At 42.0% G+C, this 22883-nt stretch overlaps 1 protein-coding gene across 1 annotated transcript; it reads right to left on the minus strand.

Annotated features, from left to right (window-relative positions):
* Window positions 1-3575: 3575 nt before the first annotated feature.
* STOML3 (stomatin like 3) lies at window positions 3576-21085 on the minus strand. Its single transcript, XM_025996604.2, has 7 exons — window positions 20894-21085; window positions 13307-13410; window positions 13153-13225; window positions 10012-10094; window positions 8319-8522; window positions 6516-6650; window positions 3576-4628 (listed from the first exon to the last, which is right to left on the minus strand). Exons 1-7 carry the CDS (start codon window positions 20943-20945, stop codon window positions 4404-4406), a joined length of 876 nt encoding a protein of 291 aa, XP_025852389.1. The 5' UTR covers window positions 20946-21085; the 3' UTR covers window positions 3576-4403.
* Between the last annotated feature and the right edge of the window lie 1798 nt (window positions 21086-22883).

Consider the following 22883-nt stretch of genomic DNA (forward strand, 5'->3'; position numbering starts at 1 on the left):
ATTTTCACTATAGAAGAAAAGGAAAAAGCGTGTGTGCTGGGAAATTTCCCAGCTACTAAGGAGAGAGCCTCGCCTTCAGGAAGTTAGGGCAGGGGACCAAGGAAGGGTAGATTCATGATCCAGCCACACCTGGATATTGACTGGGAGATAAGATCTCCATGCCATAAATTCACAATCACCCCAGAGGCACCCCCTTTAAGGGAAAATTCTCCAAACCAGAATGAGTGAAGGTAGACCTAACTAGGAGGAGCAGAGTTGGGCTAATCTGAGCCCACACAATACTGATTCCCCCCTACCCAACAGCTATGCCAGTAAGCTGCTACAGAGGAAGATTGGTAGCAAGTTTTGAAAATCCTACTCCCAGCAGACTGAAAGGCATTTCAAGATGCTAAGATCTCATCCTCGAAATTTAAGTATGACTGATTGCAAAGTGGTTAAAGGTGTAGAGAAGGTTATTGGGCACAGTTAGATTATCTTCAAAGGAAGTTGAGGCAGGTCAGAGATGATGCAGGGTACCCACCAGGGGGAGAACATCTGGAGAAGGGTATATGCAGAAAGAGGTAAAAATATTCCCCGGGATTTCCTCAGAGGTGAAACCATTCTGAAGATAATGAGCCTGAAACACATACGCGGCATTACAACACATGCCTGTGTCTCTGCCTCTCTCTGTGTCTCTCATAAATAAATAAATAAAATACAGTGGCTGTGGCCTGACACAGTTCCACCCCTTCCGATGAGGACAGAAGCCCCACCGCCCCCTGCACACGAACACCACCACTTGGCTTGAATTCTAAAGACACCACTAAGTTAAGAGGCATTGGTGATTCCCAAGTGTCTTCAGAGAAGGCCTCCAAAGCAGGGGCCTGAATCAAAGAAGTTTTGTTTGTAGTTTACAGACATACGATTTTCTGTGGGTATGACCTACGTAGAGTATATTATTTTCAGAGTCACTTTCTGCATGCTAAAACAGGCGTCTGCTCTGAGGTGCCTGGGTGGCTCAGTCGGTTGAGGATCTGACTCTTGATTTTGACTCAGGCCGTGATCTCAGGATCATGAGACCAAGATCCGCATTAGGCTTCTCCCTCAGCATGGAATCTGCTGGAGATTCTCTCTCTCTCCCTTTACCTCTATCCCTCCCCTCATTCTCTTTCTCCCTCTCTCTCTCTCTCTCTCCATCTTTCTTAAACAAACAAATAAATCTTTAAGAAAACAACAACAGGTGTCTGCTCTGTGTAGATAAATTAGAGAAAAGTACTTTCTCTGTGGGGATGAGAACCCCAGGCTCATGATTCGGTGTTTTTAAAGTTAAGTTTTATTATTATTCAGATATGACAAAGCCAACAGATCAAGAAACAATCGCCATTGAAAAGAACGTTTGTTATACCCACAGATCCCAAAGGGAGCTGGCACATTACACCAAGGGGCCACACACAGGGAAGCACACAGGGTCAGTCCTGAGGTAGAGGGAACAAGAGAAAATGTGGCCAAAAGCAGTAGTTCCCATGGGCAGAAACAGCCACGGCAGGATAAACAGATTGGGGATTAACCAATTTGAGTAATTTCAGTGGGGTCTGGGGCATAGGGCTGTCCCTAGTTGTCTGGTACCTGGTCCTTGGGGGATTGGGCAGATAGGTAGTGGCCCAGAGTATGAGACAGATAAAGAAGACAGTTGGGGACGCCTGGGTGGCTCAGCAGTTGAGTGTCTGCCTTTGGCTCAGGGTGTGATTCCAGGGTCCTGGGATTGAGTCCTGCATCAGGTTCCCCACAGGGAGCCTGCTTCTCCCTCTGCCTGTGTCTCTGCCTCTCTCTGTGTCTCTCATGAATAAATAAATAAAATCTTAAAAGAAAAAAATCTTCTTGGGGATTACTATGATCCAGGTCTGCATCTGAAAAGATTGGATGCTTCCCTCTCTTTGAGAGGTTGTCTGCTATTTCCTCCACCCCCACTCCCCCAGTCATCCCCCTCCAACTACCCCTCCCCCTAGCCGGCCCTGGTCCTGCCCTCCCTTCCAGCTCTCCTCCCTTCCAAGAGAGCCCTGACCTTCCCTGATTCTTTTCTGCCATTTGCCCCCCAAAATACTTTCTTTCAAAGGAGACTTCTTCAGTCAGCCCCTTAGTAAGCAATATAATAAATGACCTATCACAATGCTAAAGAATTAATGAGGCTTAATGCGGGAGGAGTGGAGTAATTTGAATCCCCCAGAGAGTTTCCAAACCACATCTGCCCAGAGATTCTGATACAGCTCTCTCTCACACGCCCTATTCTGGCACTAGGAGGATGCCTGTGGGCTGTGCATTTCAAAAAAGAGTATCTAATGAGTGAGAGAACTCTGACCTTCAGGGAGAACCACCAGTTTAGAGTTTGCTATACATTGACATGAAGTTTTGCATTTTTAGTGCAATCGTGGAAAACAAAAGAAGTACGGGTTTCTGGAAGCAGAGTAGGAAGGGCACTCAAAAATTGTCCTTGTACAGGTAGGGCCTCCCCCCTCAGGTGACCCCAATCCCACAGGTGTCCAAGCCTGTGGTCAGTCCCTGCACCACTATTCATTAGATGTACAGTCACTGGCTATGTGTCTATGCGCTTCACAGACTCGGATTCTGGCTGCTGGGGATGAGCTATGGTAGGTCTCTATCCCCAGTTCTTGTTAAAATGCAAGTGTCTGTAAAAAAAATAAATAAATAAAAAATAAAAAAATAAAATAAAATAAAATAAAATGCAAGTGTTTAGCTTCTAAGGAAAAAAAAAATATATGAACCTCAGTGAGTTAAAGTTGAGTGCTAGAGTTATAGAGTCAGTAGAATCTACTAAAAATGTATTAACCATGAATTGTCTAGAATTTATATCAAGTATGATATGGTTCCATGAAAAAAGCAGTTACAAAACCAAAGGTAGAATGCAATCCCTATTTTACATTTACATGTAGCAAATATCTGTACGTTGACAGGATGTGTGTGAGGGGAACACATAGGGGAGGGGAGGGGAGCAGAGATGAGGGCGTTGGTGGGGAGAATGTAAGGCTGGGGTTATCTAGAGAGTATGCAGGCGGTGTGAAAAGGAGCGTGAGATAGGTGGGGGGGGGGAGGTGTGCACATGTGCATGCATGGCTTCACGCTCCTGAAGACAGTGCAAAACCGTAGTGGACACCTACGCTTCCAGAACCTGAAATACAAAAGGGAATGGGCAGAGCCCCATCCCTACCCGCCTCCCACCTCCTCCCCCAAGGAAACCTAGATGATGTTTAAGAGCAAGGACTTTGGAGTCAGACCTAGTTTTTTTTTTTTTTTTTTTTTTTTTTCAGACCTAGTTTTAAATCCTAACCCAAAACTAGCTGCAGTATCTTGGGCAAGTTATTCAACCTCTTGACATCACTTTCTCATCTGCAAAATAAAGATACCCCTCGGCATCCATAAAGGACTGAGCCCAGTGTTAACACATAGCAGACATGCAATAAATGGTAACAAAAAATCTTAGCCTGTCTCTCAAAATGGAACTCAAAAGAAAATTGTACCGTGGTAGGAAAAAAAAAAAAACTCTGATAAAGCAATTTTTAAAATGCATCACATCTGTATTCTATTCTATGGCTTCTTTATTTTCAACAGTTTGGAGGGTTTTGCGAGGGGGAGAATAGAGTTTGCAAACAATTCTTGACAACTGGTGGCTCTTAGGACTGGTAATGGGTGAAAACATGAAGTCCACAGGATGATGTTCTCCAGTGATTCCAACCAACAGCACCCATTATAAACATTCTCACTTGTAAGTACTGTGCCCTCTCCCTCCAGCTGACAAAGGTGTCCAGAGGCTGAGCACAGGCCACCGCTCCAGGCAGGGTGCCAGGCAGCAAGAGAGCTGGGTGCAGTCTGCCCTGGGTTAGCTATGAGTCTGCAGCTGGAAACCTCAATGCCGCTTGGGTCTTTCACTCCAAAATCAATCAGACTTTCAAACATTGTGGGGGGGTGTTGTAATTATTGGAGATCTAGCAAGTAGTCACTTGGGCATTATAAAAAGCAAGTATCTAATAGAAATAGGAGGCCTTTGTTACTTTATACATTATCTTGAGGGCTTCTTAAAACCAATCAAAAATAATGCTGAAATCTTAGTCACGGTCACCCAAAGATTTTTTTCCCCCTACTGCAAGCAAGTGCCTGCTCGAATCAGGAATGCCTGCTATCTAATGACTAATAAGGATAATGCAAAGTCGTTTAATGCTCTTGAATAATAAAAGTAGTACACAGCCCTCATTTTTTTTTAATAGCCTCTATGGCGTTTCCCTGCTAATGCTATTCCAGCAGCGAGTCCCTCTGCTTCTGTGATGTTGCGATTCTCAGCACTTCTAGCTGCTGGCTTCTCCTGAGAATTAGAAGGGACTCCCAAAGCAATGGCTGGCGACAGCGGGAGGACCTCAGGCTCTTTTGGGAACCTTCTCACGGTTATCGTAGCTGATGCCACCAATGCCCTCCAGAATATTCATGGGCAGAGGGAACACGATGGTGGAATTCTTCTCGGTGGCCACGGTGGTCAAAGTCTGCAGGTAACGCAACTGCAGGGCTATGGGGGACTCGGCCAGCACCACGGAGGCTGCCTTCAGAGATTTGGAGGCATTCATTTCTCCTTCCGCTGCAAGGACCTAAAAGGGGCAGAAATAAAAGAGCTCAGACATAGGGGCCCCAGGGTGGCTCAGCGGCTGAGCATCTGCCTTGGGCTCAGGGTGTGATCCTGGAGACCCAGGATCGAGTCTCAGGTCAGGCTCCCTGCAGGGAGCCTGCTTCTCCCTCTGCCTGTGTCTCTGCCTCTCTCTGTGTCTCTCATGAACAAATAAATAAAATCTTTAAAAATATAAAAATTTTTAAAAAGAGCTCAGACATAAAAGTTGACAACTACAACAAGGGCTTTCCCTTTCTGGCAGTGGCATCCTGATGCCTCTCTGCCAGACCCCACTTTGCCACGTGGGTTTCATCCAGTTACTTCTTTGGCAAGGGGGACAGTTTCACATTCTAATGGTGTAGGAGAATCTGAGGAGGTTGCAGGAAGCGGGGAGATATTTGACAAATTATGAGTCCCTAGATTTCCTTTGCAAACCAAATACAAGCACCGCCTTTAACCCAGCCCGGTAAACTGGGAGGTCACCTTAATTCTGTTCGGAGATCTCTCTGGAGCCCCCAACCCCGCATTAGCCTTCAGGGAAGTCTGAAATCCAAGGCCTCCACCTGGCTTCTCTCTCTTGTTTTTACTCGCCCTAGGAGATGTTTTTCTTGCATTCTGCTGCCAGTTGAGCCTCACTCTTAAAATGTAAGAACTGTTTCAAGTCTCTCTGCTCTTGATTAACCAGGAGCAGTAAGTGCCAGTCTGACAACACCCACTGGAAGGCTCTCTTAAGTGCTGGCTTCCCTTCTAGTTCTCTCCTGCCCAAGGCTGATTCGGTTGCCTCAGGAGTGGGTACTCACTACCTCTGTGCCAAACCACCCACCAAGTCCACTGGTGAGAAGCTCCTGGAGCTTCCCAGATAAACCAGAGATGGGGGAGGGATGAGGGTAGAGAAAAACTCATTAGTTCTTGAGGAAGTATACAAAAGGCCTCTCATCTGGTTTCTGATACTCCAGAAAATCCATCTGACATGAAGGCTGCAGGTCCAACAGACACAAGAACATTCGAGGCCAGGGTATGTATGCTCACGTCTTGTAATTCTAGCCTGGATTGTGTTTCATCATCACCATCACCACTCCCTTTCAGTTCAGCACAACTTACCACGCTTAACAGCAATGTTCAAAAGACAGGCACCAGGTTGGCTATAGCAGATGGTGACTACACCCATTGGGGTGAGCACTGAGTAATATATAGGATTGTCAGATCAGTATGTTGTACACCTGAACTCAATCTAGCATTGTACCTCAATAATAATAAAAAAGTCATAATTACTAGCTTTATAAAAATGTAGAATCCTAAGCCACAAGAGACTGCTTTACTGAGTCTGAGGTGAGGCCTGACAATTACTGTTTGCTGTCGTCAGTTCTGTCTAGGGGACTGAAATGCAGCCAAACCTGGGACCCACCTTGCTAAGTCACTAAGCATTTACTGAGCACCCCTTGACCCAAGACCTGTTGCCAAATCTCCTCAAGATAGGGGCGCCTGGGTGGCTCAGTCAGTTTAAGCATTCGACTCGATTTCAGCTCAGGTCATGATCTTGGGTCATGAGATTGATCCCCACATCAGGCTCTGCACTCAGCACAGTCTGCTCGTTCCTCTCCCAAAGCCCCTCTGCCTCCCACTCCAGCTCACACTTACTCTTTCTCCCTCTCTAAAATAAATAAATATAATATTTTTAAAAAAATCCTCAAGATGTATTAAGCTGCCTATTACCTTTTAATTCAGGAGGAAATTCTCAGTAAAAAGTATGAAAAAGAACCCCTTTTCTTATCAAAATAATTGAGAAGGCCTGATCTGTCATTCAACGTCCATCTTTATCTGCTCCAAAGCTGGGCATTTTGCCTTCCAGTGTAGACGGAGTGGCCCTTACCCTGGCCCTGGCTTCCCGGGTGGCCTCAGCCTCAGCCGCCATGGACCTCTGTAACTGCACGGGAATCCGAACATCTTTAATTTCCACTCGGGCCACCCGGATGCCCCACAGCTCTGTGGCATCATCGAGTAAGGTCTGTTTCCAAAGCAAAAGAAAGGACATCGATCAGAACGCAGATGATGTAAATTTCTGACATGCTTTATATTCGCAAGATAAATTCCTCTGCTTTGTCTCCTTTAGTATTTGCAGCATTTGGAGTGAGACAATTTGGGAAAGGAAAAGGTGTTCTTATTGATGACTCCCAGGAATTGAAGTGACTCCCAAGAAGAATTCAGAAGCTTAAACTGACAGATCTTTCAGGACATACCAGGACCCCCCACCCCAACTATTCCTAATGAAATATGTGCCATCCATCTAGAGTTGAGCAAATACCCCACGTTTTCTTGTCAATGACACATGGGCTTCTCAGACACTCCTGGATATTGTCCTGGCCCTGCCATTTGCAGCTGTGAGTCACTGGGCCACTTAACCTCTCTGATGCTTAGTGTTCTCATCTATAAAAGGTTTCCTTTCAGGATTTTTATGAAATTTGGAGATAATACATGTAAGAGATCTACCAATGACTCACAATTGCTCAGTAAATGTTATTGGGTATTTTTTGAGATATTATGTGCCTTGCTCTGTTTAACCTCCGCTGTGGGCTAGTTTTACTCCCCAGGTAGCCAGGTATATATATATATATTTAGCACAAGCAGCCTAAAATCAAACATACTTGTCCTTTGTAAAAACTTAAGACCACTGATGATGTCACGTTGGTTATCCTGCAGAGGGAGGGATGAAAATGCACGCCTTGAGAAATAGTGAGACCAGATGGGTAGTTCCCTCAGAGGGCAGCAGCAGAGATCTCTGCCACCAAGTGGCAAGCCATCTCTTGCCTTTTCATGATTTCTGCAGAATTGTGGGACATGGTGAGACCTCCCAAGAACCCAGTGACTGGACTGTAGCTGGGGAAACATCTGAGTTGTCAAACTCATGGGGCTCTTACAATTGATTTGCAGAGCTATACAGACTGACAATATTTCATAAAACTTTGGGGTCTGTGTGCCACCATAGGTCCTGGAAGAGATGCCAAGGACCAAAGCTGAATTTCCCTCCTAACTTACAGAAGGGAGGTTCAGAATCAAAGTATAATTGATTTCGGACCACACAGAAATGTAATTGTCTATAAACTAGGGCGTGCAAGGGGTGAGATGGATTCCTGCAACATTCTCATCAATATTAGAATAATGATTACTATCAACATAATTACTGATATAGGTATTGCCATGTCAGATTTTCCAGGGATCACAGGCCTCTGCTGTCTCAATTGAATCCTGCTCTAATATTCCACTAAAGTGCAGAAAGACATGGGGTGTTTGAGAAGTGGTGGCCCTTCTGGAGCAACTTCAACTAAAAAGGATGCTAACCTCTTCAGGAAAGCCTAATGTGTGCAATGCTAACTTGTATTTTCCAAGTTTCCAAAGAAAATGGATAAGGTGTACAATTCCTACAGCTCTCCTCCTCCCGCTCAGATATTTAAATCTACACCTTGTGATTGTAAAGGAATAAAACCACAAACTGAAGGTCAGTGTTTACAGCAGCTGTGTGTGTGTGTGTGTGTGTGTGTGTGTGTGTGTGTTGCATGTGTGAATGCACATGCATGCACATGACAGGGGTTCTTTGAATTACTATTTGATATTTGATAGTCTGATAATTAAAATAAAGGAACCAAAGATACAGGCTATTCATTCTCAGCATCTTTACCTGGATGCTATGGGCAATCTCTTCTCGGCCAGCTAAAATTTGGGACAAGGTCTGTGTCCCTAAGACATTTCTCAGAGTAGTCTGAGCCAGCAGAAATGTGGCTTGGTGGACATCGTTGACATTAGCCACTGCTGAGACAGCACTGTAGATTCTGTAATAGACGACTCCATCCACCTGAGTAGTCACAGAGTCTCTGGTGAGGATCTAGAGGGCAAGGATAGGGAAAATCACATGTTCATTATGACTTTCACAGCAAATGACAAAGTGCCAGGCAGCCTAAGAGCCCTCTCTGCAGGAGGAGAGCATGATGCTAACATTACCAAAAATCTGCCCTGGCTAGAGTATAATATCATCTTTGTTGGTGATGATTTGCCATGGTGAGAATAAGCACATGGTGAGAATAAGCACAAATCTATTTGCTTTTTAAACATTTTTTATTTTGAATTTTATTTATTTATATGACAGGGAGGGAGAGAGAGAGAGAGAGAGAGAGAGAGAGAGGAGAGGGAGAAGCAGACTCCCTACCGAGTAGGGATCCCAATGTAGGACTTGATGTGGGGCTCGATCTCAGGACCCCGAGATTATGACCTGAGCTGAAGGCAGATGCTTAACCAACTGAGCCACCCAGGAGCCCCTCTATTTGCTTTTATAGAGGCTCTGTGTTAATATTCTGAATAATGTGACAAGGTGCTTTGCAGCCATTGAGAGTCCTCTGGCAGACCCAAAGTAGCAGAACCTAGAACTCTCTTCTCCCATATAGGATTATGGACTATGGAGCCAGAAAAGAACCATGATTGGTCACTAAAACTGCTGAGTCTTGACTGGGTTTCCTGGACCAGAGAAAAGAAAATTAACATTGACTCATAATCCTCTATCATTTCTGCCCTCCTGCACTATAGGCCCTACTCACATTTTCTTTCCTTTTCCTGGATCGTTTTGGTTCTTAGTAATTCTGTTTCTCTTCCCTATTGCCTTGCTACTGGCCTTGGATATTTATAGCACTTTAAGAACTGAATAGAATTATTTGAAATCCAAATGAAGATGGGCTCTGTGCTCTTTCCCCACACCCACTGTGCTGTGCTGCATCCAATCACTCACAAATAAAGTGAATGCTAAAGATTTTACTAAAAAACCTTCTGGATAGGTGAGAGTGAGGATAATATCCTAACCAGATCCTACCCTCCACCAAATTAAATTCAGTTCCTTTATATGACTTATCTGACTCTTCCAAGCCTCTCATCTACTGCTCTCCATCCCAGTTTCTCTGCCAACTGCATCTTTTCTCTCTCTTACCTGGGATTTGCCCCTCCAAGTCATTGCAAATCTTATAGCAGTCCAGCCCTTGCCATCGGCTTTATTGTCAATTGGAAAAGCAAAGCCCACCTTTGGTTCCTCAAGCAGGTCCCTTACAGTTTGAAAACATGGTGTAAAACTTCAACTGTCCATGTAATGGGGAAGATACAGGTTTTGTTTTGTTTTGATTTAAATTTGTTTTAGATTTTATTTATTTATTCATGAGAGACACACACAGAGAGGCAGAGACACAGGCAGAGGGAGAAGGAGGCTCCCTGCGGGGAGCCCGATGTGGGACTGGATCCCAGGACCCTGGGATCACATCCTGAGCCAAAGGCAGATGCTCAGCCACTGAGCGACCCAGGTGCCTGATACAGGTTTTATTCCTACCCAGCATTACCTCTTGTGGAGGAATGTTGCAAGTAACAGTTCGGAGATCAACTTTGACAAACACATCTATGCAGGGCAGGACCAGGATCAAACCTATAAAAAACAAAAGATAGCTTAAAGTTTATCCTATCGAAACTAACTAGAACAAATTATCTCCTAACTATATGACACATTATTTTCATGAGACTATAAATGCTTCTCAGACAATCTTCAATATGTACTCCTCTAACTTTAGGGAAAATTAGCTCCTCCTTCCAGTCAGTGACTAAAAAAAGTGATTCCCTAGAAATTAAAATCTTGTGGTAAAAAGCTAAAGATCCTTGACATTTAATTTTTAGATTTTACTTTTAAAACACTCAACCTTCTTCTACCCAAGAGTTGAATTTGACATTAATTAATTTTTTAAAATATTTTTTATTTACTTATTCATGAGAGACACAGAGAGAGAAGCAGAGACACAGGCAGAGAGAGAAGCAGGCTCCATGCAGGGAGCCTGATGTGGGACTCGATCCCAGGACCCCAGGATCACGCCCTGAGCCAAAGGCAGATGCTCAACTGCTGAGCCACCCAGGCATCCCTTGAGATTAATTTAAAAGGATATTTTGGAAATTGGTGTCCTTATTAAAAATATCTGTACAAAAAAAGATTTAAGTAATAGATATTTTATCTTAAATATCATTGACTGTCAGCTTTCTCATTCATCTTCAATAATACTGAAGAAATAGAATTAAAATCTCCTTAAGATTTCAAAGTCCTGGGACCCCTGGGTGGCTCAGCGGTTGAGCCTCTGCCTTCAGCTCAGGCATGATCCTGGAGTTTGGGAATCCAGTCCCGCATCGGGCTTCCTGAGGAGAGCCTGTTTTCCCTCTGCCTATGTCTCTGTCTCTCTCTCAGTGTCTCTCATGAATAAATAAATAAAATCTTAAAAAAATACATTTCCAAGTCCCTAAAACCAATGTTTTTCAGAATTTGCTATTTCTCCGGAGCTATGTTCTAGTTCAAAGATAATGGCATCCCCCAATTATAAACACTTTCACTTCTCTTTGAGTTGTGAAGTATTTGGCTTTGGGGCTGAGTAGGGGAAGGGTGGGGATACAGAAATTCAACTGAGGATCCCATGAATCCTTAACATGAGCCTGGTGAATGTTCTCTACAGCAAGAGTTACAAAGATTAGAACCACAAGGGATGTCAGCAAGATGGAGATACCAATCCATTTTTGTTCACCAGAAAGATTTCGTGCTGTTGTTTTTGTTTTCGAGGGAGAAACAAGTTTGTAGGTTGTGTACCATGCAAATGGCTGGTAGCATCAACAGAAAACACTGCTAAGGAGCTTTCTTTCCATTGGTCTCTGAACTCTCCTGAGACTTGCAGTGAGGCTTGTGGCCTAATTTACCTCCTTTTTTGGTGCCAGGTCACTGGTTGGGGTCATGACTCCTAAAACTACAGTTAAGTCTTAGCCCTCGCACTTACTAGCTTGTGACCTGGGAACACATACAACTTTCCTGAGCTTCAGTTACTGAATCTCTAGAAGATGGTAGTGAGGATTAAGCATGATTCAACACGATAATGAAATAAAGTACTAAACACAGTGCCGGGTATATATTAAGTGCTCAAGAAGTGGTGACACTTATTATTATTAATACTTTCCATTATTAAGGAATAATTTACAATTTACAAAAGTGGAGAGGTTTAATGGAAAACAATTGGCAATTTGGCTTGTTTCCCTCTAGCTTTTATGGCTTTCTGAGGGAACTCAGTTGCCCCAGAGACGTGTATGACGAGAGTAATTATCCTGGGACATTTAGTGGTGAAATCTTCTGGGAAAATTCATTTAAAAGAGATACACTTTTCTCTAGAGACTTCCAAGTTATAGCTAGTCTACTTCTTTCAAATGAAGTTTTACTTTACTTATAAGCTTGGCCCCACCAGATGCAACGTGACCTGGATGGGGTAAACCTTGGCCTGTTATACCTCAGTTGAATGAATTATATTTGGACAAACTCATAAGAACAACCATAAAAAGTCCTTCTTGCCCTCTCTCCCGTACATTGTTCATGAAATTAGACAAGTAGGATTATACTACTTGAAATGACTAAGCCTCTTAACAAGCCTCTGCTTTTGAAATTTCTCTTTTTTTTTATTGCAACAGATATCTGAGTGCCTACCATAGTGTATGGCCAAGCACAGAGCACATACAGTATAGCAGTGAATAGATAGTTCTTGCCCACCCACCCCCGAGAGCTTATAGTCATAATAGGAGGCAGAAAACAAATGTTACTAGAGAAGTACTGCAAATAACAGTACTTTTTATTTTTTTTTATTTTTTTATTTTTTATTTATTTATTTTTTTAACAGTACTTTTTAAATGTACTTTATGGCCCCTCCTTTCAAAACATTAGAATTTATCATGTGAAATTGTCATGCTTGAGAATCAAAAACAAATATTAGCAATTTGATATAGTTCCACTACATACATACCAAGAGAAGTTATGAGAATTAAATCAACACCTAACTTCTAGAGTTTTAGTACCTAACACTTTCCCATGTCCACCCCCTCACTTCCACCAAATCCCATCTTCTTATAACATGAAGAATTTGGAACAGTTTTCATTCTAAGGTAGAGCAAGGATGGAAAGAAACACAACATTTGATCAAAGGAATTGTACAAGGGCTTCCAGCTTTCTATTACTCTGCTTGCCAGGAGAAGAAATTCCTTTTTACTTTTTCCATTAGCTCTTTTCAAAGAGTGAGAATCAAAAACCAGATCCTGGAATAGTCTCCTTGAGTAACTTAATCATCTACTGGACCATTTACTCCCTCCCTTCATTCTTCTATCTTCCTTTTAGGGCTCTTGATAACAAGTGAAGTCCGGCCAATGTAACAGAGCAAGTCTTTGCTCCTGTTCACTGAATCTCTCAGAGGGAATGTTAGGAGACAAGGTCAGATTTCCAACCTCTCAAACTAGTGGTCTAGTGGTCACTCCTGTTAACTCACATAGCAGAACAACATCTTCCCATTTTACAAACAGACAAGGGCTCCAGCAGCTTCCTGTGATTTTTCTTTGCTTATCAAGAGATGCTGCTGGGGAAAATTTTGGTGGTAACAGTTATAGGTATTAGGTGCCCATGATCCTTTTCAGGGGTGTCCTACCTGGCCCTCTGGCTTTGTCAGCCTGGATGCGTCCCAGTCGGAATACAACAGCACGTTCATACTCCTTAATGATCTAAGAGATTAAGGCAGAGAATTTAGTCCTAATGGTTCATCAGCTCATAGAAAGAGCCCAGTTTATTTCCCAGGGTGTTACCTTTAAGCACATCCATATGGAGAAGGGGAAAGTAATGATCATCAGCAACAAAGAAAGGGAAAACAGGATCCAGCCACACACGCCAAGCCGTTTACTGCTGATGCCTAAGAAATGAAGAGAAAGCAAGCCTGTGATCCCTTTGGCCATCCTCTCCTTACATGGTTCTTAGAAAAGCCATTCAGTCGCATGAGTAGGCTACTACACAAGAGGGCTGGCCATGCCTGGAAGCGCTGACAAGGAGCTTGAAATTCATGCACACCTGTAAATGCAATAAACACACACACACACACACACACACACACACACTATTCATCCAGAGTTTTAGGTTGAAATTGACCTGTCCTTTCCAAGAAAATCTCATAGCAATCAATAATAACAATTACTATTATATTTAGTAGGACTGACAGGGTTTATTATCCTCAAAACACATAAAACACTGTTACCCAGTATATAATTCATAGACTTCCTCCATCAGAATCACTAGGGTACCATTTTAAAAGACATATTCCTGGGTGCCCAGAATTCTCCATGTTGAAATTCAAGACAATCTCTGAAGCACAGAGGTAGGTACAATTATCCCCAAAGGGAGGCAGGATAACAGGAAAAACATTCTGAAGAGCCCGTAGGTATGAGTTTCTATGAGAGCTCTCTTATCTACAAGTGCCGGGCCTTAGATAAGCCACTCAATGTTTCTGAGCTTTGGAAGGTGGTCTTTTAAAAATACAAATTTTGGGTATGCAGGCAACTCCTTATTCCTATTGAGTATATCTTTATGTGTATTTAGAGCCTATTAAAGGACATTTGCACAAGAAGTTTTTAATACTTAATATATGTCTAAAACTTAGATCCTTTTCACCTATCAGAATGTAATAACTGAGAAAGTACCTGATGCGTACTGGTGCCAGGCATGGGGAAGTAGGCCCAGTGTCACACTATGCAATTGGTGAGAGTGTGGACTCGTACAAAATCATTGAAGGGCACTTACCATCTAACAAAATTGTAAAAACTAATCTCTTGGACCAAACACTTGCACTGCCAGCCATTTATCCCACATGATTGTATAAAAACACATATTAGGGGATCCCTGGGTGGCTCAGCGGTTTGGCGCCTGCCAAACCTGGAGTCCTAGGATAGAGTCCCGCGTCGGGCTCCCAGCATGGAGCCTGCTTCTCCCTCCTATGTCTCTGCCTCTGTCTCTCTCTCTCTCTCTCTCTCTGTCTATCATGAATAAATAAATAAATAAAATCTTTTTTAAAAAAACACACACACATATTAAAAAGCATTTGTCACAGCATTGTTTTAAGACCAAAATCCTAGAGCCTTCCTGAATGTTCACAAACTTATGGCGTGGCACTGATGAGTCAGTAGCATTAGTGAATAAGTGAGGATGGATTTGAGGTGGAATCAGTTAGATCTATTGACTTCTGCAGTTGGATAGGGAAGAGGCAGCGATAGCCCTGCATTTCTAATGTGGACAATAACATGGATGATTTAGGCATTTATGGAGCTAGAGATAGGGTAAGGTGTTGGTGGAATTATCTGAGTGAAGATATCCAGTAAATATAGTTAATTCAGATGCTTGTGTGGAGAATATGAATCAGTTGGGGGAAGTGTGAGGTGAGGATGGGGTGGTTGCTAAGAAGAGGAAAACAATGGGATGGCTGGATGCCTCAGTGGTTGAGCATCTGCCTTCGGCTCAGGTCGTGATCCCAGGGTCCTGGGATCAAGTCTCGCATCGGGTTCCCTATGAGGAGCCTGCTTCTCCCACTGCCTATGTCTCTGCCTCTCTCTCTGTGTCTCTCATGAATAAAAAAATAAAATCTTAAAAAAAAATAAGAGGAGAAATAGAAGCCTGATGATTCCATTCATCAGAGAAGGTGGGCCTCCCAGTTTTTGTGGGATGGGGGAGCCTGACTTGAGTGGACACCTTGCTCCAAGTCATACATATGCATTCTACCTGTCAGAAAGATATGAGAAGAGTATTAGTAAACACAGAGGGCCTCTGACCACCACCTAAGGCCCTCCAGTATTTCTCCAGGAGCTCACTCCTGGCTTTAAACATACTCTACCCCTTTGTTTCAGGACTTATTGGTTCAGATTGAGTTCTGGCCTCCCTCCTCTATTGCAATAGTCTTGACTAAAGTCTTCAACTTCAGTGCAATTTTTATTTTGACCACTTACATAGTATTTTATTTATTTATTTATTTATTTACCAGATATTCTAAATATCTATTGTGGATACTCTGGTCCTTCCAAATGATGACTCCTCTGTATGGGCAAGAACTACATTTTCAAGGGGGAATAAAGCCCTACCCTTCAATGTGCCTAGTTCCTTAAAGCAATGTAGCCCCTCACTGTAAGTGCTTTCAGGTAACTTCTAGAACCTTAAAGACAGAGAAAGAGAGAGACAGACCAAATCTTTAGTGTAAAACTACTAAATCAAAACTAGATGATGATCTTACCATTGCTATTCCTATGACTACAGAATTTCATAATCATGAGTTCTCTCAAATATCATAATTACATCTCAACAACAGAAGGATGACCTGTGCTTGAGAGTTACATGAACTTTATGACACATGTATACAGAGTTCCTTTTTACCATTTGATCTTTTAAATAAATATTGAAGATATATTTTGAAATAGAATGTTAAAATGTTCAAAAAAGGAGATGCTATTTATTAATACCTTATGCCCCCCTTCAGCTTAAGAATTTAAACCCACCCACCCAACTAAAGTTCCACTTCACAACCTCCCTGCAGATGCACCTTGCCCTGCAGCTTCCTCAAGAGGAATTGCAGTAAGTCTTCATCCCATCAGTCAAATGCAGCAGCAACTCCCTAGTGTGCCTTAGGAGACAAGGCTCAACACACAGGCTCTTAGCAGGTGTGTAATTCAGTTTTTCAGGAGGCAGAGCTTTGGTCTCTCACTTCTGGGTCTAGCTGCCTCAGCCACATGTGCTCACAGCACATAAACACCCCCTACAGTAAAAAAGTACCCTGTTCTCACACATCTTTGTGCCTTTGCATGAGCCTTTGTATCCCCTGGTCCCGCGCTCATATCCCACATTCTCCTCTCCTCTCCCTCACCTAGCCACACTGCTCAGTTCACACGTCACCTTTTTTTCCAGGGAGATTCTTCTCTCTCATCCCTACCTTTGGGTACTCCTCTTCTGAGTTTCTAATACACTCTCTATCATGGTTTTCCGTAGTACGCTGGAAGTTTCAGCTAACTTAAATGTCTTCCCTGTACGTCTGTAGTGCTTGGAGAGCAAGCATTTTATTTTTTTGTCTCCATCTCCTGTTACACAGTAGATTCTAAACTCATTCATTGAATTAATGACATGAATGGCACATAAAATGCACTGAACTGTCAAGAATGATCCTCAGCAATGTCACACAGTTATTTATCTGTTGGAAGTTTCTTGTCTGGAAATAATGATCTAGCAGGAGAGATTCTGTTTGCTCTCATGAGAGTCAATTAAACTGAGAACCATATGTCCTCACATTTTCTCCTTCATGCTACTGCTTTGCTGTACCCCTGTACCATTAGGAGAAGAAAATAAGAGAGAATGTTTTCCTTGTGAAGGAGTCCAGAACCAGCCTCCCCAAAATGTCCCACTCTGGCATGAGAATTATTCTGAACTGAAGATATACAAGGCCCAAAAGACTTGAGAAGGGCTTTTTACTTCCCTCTTAACTGCCTCTAAGAATTTAGATACAGGGCCTGGTCGAGGAAGAGAGCTATCACCAGAGATAACCACAAAGAGTATGGCAAGCTAGAGGAAGATTGGCAGGAACTGTTTGTTTAAATTTCTGTGCGTCCCACTGTTTCTGCCTGGTATGACAAACATTTGTTTACCAAACATTTGCTCTTTTCATCTTCCTCCCTCTTGAAGTCCCAGACCACTATCCCCTTCTTCTTAGCTCAGGATAGCACATGATCCTCAATTGCTTGACTGTCTTAGAGCCTCTCATGTCTGTCGAGGTTCACGTACATATAAAATTAAATTTATTTTTCTCATGTTAATTTTCCTCATGGCCATTTAACAGACCAGCCAAAGAATCTAAAAGGGTAAAGATTTTTCTTCCCCTATGCCTGAATCATTCTTGTCCTTCTTCAACTCCCTTTTCTGTATGAAATAGCAGCATTACCAATGGCAACAACAAATACTTGTCCTTAATTAAGATTTACGTCCAGTCTCATGATAGTGTTACTTGTGACAGTGGTAAATAAAAAACACTCTGAAAGTACAATAGAGAGATAATTAAGCAAATCATGACATATCTACACAATATCACATCACAAATACATATTTTACTAAATGAAAACCCAGAAATTATCATGGTATGATATTAAAAGAAAAAAACAGGAGGATGAAAAATTCTATGGACAATACAGTCCCAATTAGCACAAAATACATGCATAGAAAAAAAATACTGGAAGAAATTGACCAAAATATTAACAATGGTTAATTCTGAGTGGTAGAAGTATGATTGATTTATCCTGAAAGGGTCAGAACAAGTGTCCTCAAAGTGTAGTCACATTGGCAAGTGACTCTGCAGCTGAGATCAAGAACCAGTAAGCTCAAGTGAAATTTTTGCTCCTCCCTTATCTACTTAGAAGAACTTAAATCGGAGGTTGTTCTCAGAATAAGAGTTCTTACCAAGATGAATTTTATCTAAGTGACCCATCTGTATGGCAGAGCAAACTTCTAAGTACCAAACACCTGATCTTATTGATCTGTGAATTGCCCTTTTGCCCTTTGAACCTTAGGCCCCTAGCTCATTCTTCAGCTCAGGATGGCATATATACCTCATTTTACCTTTCTGTCTTTGAGTCTCTTATGTATGTGGAGTTCCCCTTTGAGCAAAAATAAATTTATCGCCTGTTGATCAATTTCATGTCAATTTATTCTGAGGCCAGCCAGAAGAATCTTTGAAGGGTAACAGGAAATTTTTCCTCCCTAACAATTCTGTTCTAGGTTTTCTTAATTTTGGTACCTTTATAATATTAAACAGGAATTTTAACAGAAAAAATTAATCACGCCTAGTAAAAAAAGAAAAAAGTCCTTTGTGTTTCCAGAGCAGGGAAGACTGCAGACTTCCCAGGGGAAAAATAAAAAGTGTGTGGAATGAGAACAATCAGCTTCCCTGGGCCTGGGGATGTAGTGTTAAAAGTTCTTTCCTCTTTCTATTGACTTCCAATCCTGTGGGGGTACAGTCAGTAAAGTACAGTCTCAGCAACTTCCTGGTTCTTTCTCCACAGGATCAAGGATTTTAGCGTCAAACATAAAATCTAAGTGAAACCCTCCTGGCAAATACTGTCTTTTCCTCACTTGAAATTCATCTTCCCTCCTGCCTGTTTCTCTGAAATGTGCACACAGCTTGCATCAAGGGACATTTTTCAAGGAAAATACAGGATCACCAAAAAAAAAAAAAAAAAAAACCATTGTGCTGCCTAAAGTGTCTTCTCAGCCTGGCCATGACATCAGCTTGCAACTTACTTGGATGCAAAATCTTGAGTTCATCCCAGAACTAGAGTACCAGGCCTCCCAGGGATGAGAACAAAAATCTGTGTTTTAAAAACTCCCTGGGAAGATTTTTTTTTTTTTTTTTTTTTGCATATTAACATTGAGAGGAAATCCTTAGATTTGGATGATTAAGATTCCAATTAACTTCACTTTAACTCTTAAAGAAAAAAGAGAGGAAAAAAGGAGTGCAAGAGAAGTCAAAGGCTAATGAGTGGTGGTGTCCTACTCACTTACATGAGTAAATAATTCATGTGTTTAACAACTGTGGGGTGGGGAGGGGGGTAGCCCTAATTTATAGCACTCTATAGATCTGACCTTGTGATGTCGCTGAATTTGGGGTTGAGAAGAGAGGCACACTAGTGGTTTCTGAAAGCTTATACAAAAGGCTAGTGGCACAGTATAGTAGAAGGCTCCTGCTGGAGTTGATAATAAGGACTCAGTTATTCAAAGATTTTATTTATTTAGTTGGAGAGAGAATGAGTGAGAGAGAGAGAGCAGAGCACAAGCCGGGGGAGGGGCAAAGAGAGAGGGAGAAGCAGGCTCTGTACTGAGCCAGGAACCTGAGATGAGATGTGGGACTTGCTCACAGATCCCCAGGATCATGACCCAAACTGAAGGCAGATGCTTAACTCACAGAGCCACCTAGGTGCCCAAAGACTCAGGTATTCATCTAATTCTCTCAGCATTTGTAAGTGGAAATTTCTGCACAGCTTGAAGCACTAAATAATGTTGTCCTGTTAATGTATCCAAGATGGAGGAGGGCAAGGGCAAACTCATCCCACAGATCTGTAGAAGATGACTGATCCTTATCTCTCATAAATTGCCAAAACCACATGAAATCAGAAGTTTTAACATATAAGTTCCATTTCTGATTGTACTGTGGTAGTGCAGGTTTTTTCATTATATTAAAAACTCAAAACCAAATAACCCCATGGATGGTTATCTCACTGATAAAGCTCCAGTCAGGCCATTTACCCAGCTGATATCTTCATTTGTTAAATGGAAGCTAAAATGTCTCATGAAACTTCTTGTTTAAAAAGATAATGGAAGATACTTTGAGAGACCTCACACTTAGACTTCTAAGGGATAATTTGCTGCTTCCCACATATCAATGTAGGTAAATATCTATAAATGTGTACTTTTTCTTTTACATACTGATAGCCAAGTGTGTTCTCTATGTCTATGACTTTTTTTTAAGGTTTTTTTGTTGTTGTTGTTTATTCATGAGATAGAGAGACAGAGGCAGAGACATAGGAAGAGGGAGAAGCAGGATCCCCGCAGGAAGGCTAACGTAGGACTCAGTCTCAGGACCCTGGGATCACACCCTGAGGCAAAGACAGACACTCAACTGCTGAACCACCCACCTATGTCTATAAAGTATAGAGAGTATGGGTTAAAACATCCTTCCCCACCCATACACATATACATATATCTTTCATCATCATCATCATCGTCATCATCATAAATCATCATCATTATCACTTTCTGGAACTTCAGCAAGTTTTTAAACTCTCGAAGAGTCAGTTTTCTCCTTCATAATATGAGTTTGTATGAGAATTGACCTCAGAATTATTATAGGATTTAAAAATACAATACAAGCAAAAATGCTTCAATAATACAGACATGACATTAAAGGTAGAAGTTAGTACTTATTTTCCTCAACTTTTCTCCATGAATCAAACATGATGCAGCTCAAATCAATTTTCCTTTTTAATCATAGCATCATCAGATGATATTTGAAAATGGGTACATTTCAGCCTATTCCACATGTATTTGCTATGTAATGCAAAAAAAAAAAAAAAAGGAATGTAAAAATAAATACAAATTCTATCTAACACTGAAGAAAAGAGCAAGCTATAGACTGCTGTTCAAGAAGAAATAAAGCCACAAAAAGCAATGAATCTAAATCCTGGGCTCTAAGTGAATTGAAGCCAATCCCAGTATGTATTAGGTCCCCACCGCCCTGTGGCTACTTTGTAACTCTCACAAATGCCACAATGCTCACTTCCCTTCATGTACGTAAAACAAACTTAGGGCAGAAATGAGGAACTTACCCACTAAATTCTCTTTATCCTGCTTCTCAGGGGAAGATGCCCCAGGATCCATCTCATTCTTGAGAACTTTTTACACTTGGCCAATGTTCGTGGGTTTGGAGCCAGGCCTGGGCTCCAGGTGCTTAGAAGAGGGGTAGAGGAGAGAGCTGGAATGAGCAAGTGAGGGAAGTCCCTCACCTTTCGTGAGCACCCTAAGGAGCAGTTGCCCTGGTGAAGGAAGCCTGTTAACATAAACAAAACGATTTCTTTCATGAGTTCAGACTGCCTTGTTCCCAGAGTAAATTCAAAAGAACATGACCTTCTGCTGACATTGCTTCCTATAAAATATCTCTAGGTAACTCTCTATCTACATCATTTATATTTTATAACACACTTTTATGCATCTGGTGTGATTTGTTCACCACAATGAACTCTTGATGTACAGGGCAAGTATATCTATCCTTACTTTTCAGATGACAAGATTTTGTTCAATTCAATCTTCACACTGAGGTGCGTGATCTTCTAAAACTCGAACTCGAATCTGATCACATCGCCATCCAGCTTAAAATAATCCAACGGCTGCCAATCATTAGTACGGCAAAGACTAAAATCCTAAGTGTCCCATAAGACCCTGCTAGTCTGTCCCTCTCTCCCTTTCCAGTCTCACTCACATGGTAATCCCTTCACTCACGTAACAATAGGGCTATTGGTTTCTATGAGTATAAATATGCTAAGTCCTCTGTGTCTCAAGGCCTTTGCACATGTTACCATATGCTTAATTGTTTGGTTAATGTTTGTTTCTTCCTCAAGATCAGGGCTTGGTTAACTACAGCCTGCTAGCCAAATTTGGTCTGTCACCTATCTTTGTAAATAAAGTGTCACTGGAACACAGCCACATCCATTTATTTCTGTGTTCTCTGTGGACCCTTTTGTACCACCTTTGCAGAGTTGAACATTTGCTATAGAGACCATCCAGCCTGTCAAGCCTAAAATATTTTCTGTCTATCCCCTTACAGAAAACATCTGCTGACCCCCCTGACCTACATGACAACTTCCATAAGGGATGTGACCATTCTGTTATTTTTTTTGCCACGGCACCTACAGCATTAGAATGACGCTGGCACATAGCTGATGCCCCACAGATACTTGTTGAATGAGTGAATAAGTAACTTGTCAAAGATAACAGCTCATAAATGGCAAAACTCTCTCGAATCCAGATCCCCAGGCTCCTGTCCCAGGAGTCCTTCATTCATCATACCACTTAGAGTCAAGGATAATTTAGCTCTTACTCCACTACGGAAAGAACCAATATTCTCCTTGAATGATGCTCATCATTCTCCTATCACTATTCCAAATCATATTTTGTTTTCCTCTGTGTGAAAGCAATGCAATACAAAGTAAACTCTGGATTTTTCCCAGATCGTCCTGTCTTTCCCGGTCTTTCTTCCCCCAATCATCTGGTTACTTTCTTCTCAGCAACATCATCTCGAAAAAAACTCCCAGATTGTGCGTTACTCTTGCCAACTACCTGATACTCTTAATTGCTTTCTCTCCAAACTCAAGTTACAGTAATAACCAAGGCTGTCATCCACAGTTTGTAATGATAAGAATTAATATGGAATATTAGAACTTTGGGAAAGGAGACTGGGGACCAGAAACAGATTAAAACAGATGCATGTGCATGCAGAGTCAGAGACTGTCTGCTTCCAAATACATTCCTCGGCATTGTCCTCATCCATTCTAGGTTATGGCTTGTTGTAGAAACGATGCCAGAGGCAGAGCGGGTAAGAAAGCAGGCCCCTGGGTGTTAAGAAGTCCTGGTTCTACTGCCAACGGACTGTGTGACATGGTGTAACTTGTGTAACCCCTCTTCATGTTCTGTTTTTTCCATCTGTACAATGGGAACACTAATGGTCTCTACCACAGTTGTCTGTGTGAGAAGTATATGAAATAGTATATGTAAAATACTCAGGGTCATGACTAGCTTTAATAAATGGTTATTATTACTGTG

The sequence above is a fragment of the Vulpes vulpes genome, chromosome 9 (genome assembly GCF_048418805.1).
Source record: "Vulpes vulpes isolate BD-2025 chromosome 9, VulVul3, whole genome shotgun sequence".
NCBI lineage: Eukaryota > Metazoa > Chordata > Mammalia > Carnivora > Canidae > Vulpes > Vulpes vulpes.

Coding starts and splice junctions, on each gene's coding strand:
- STOML3 (XM_025996604.2), bottom strand. CDS start 20,945: ATGGATCCTGGGGCATCTTCCCCTGAGAAGCAGGATAAAGAGAATTTA. Junction 13,411..20,893: donor GGATAAAGAGAATTTAGTGG/GTAAGTTCCTCA, acceptor TTCATTTCTTAG/GCATCAGCAGTAAACGGCTT. Junction 8,523..10,011: donor GCAACATTCCTCCACAAGAG/GTAATGCTGGGT, acceptor CTTGCCCTCTAG/ATCCTCACCAGAGACTCTGT.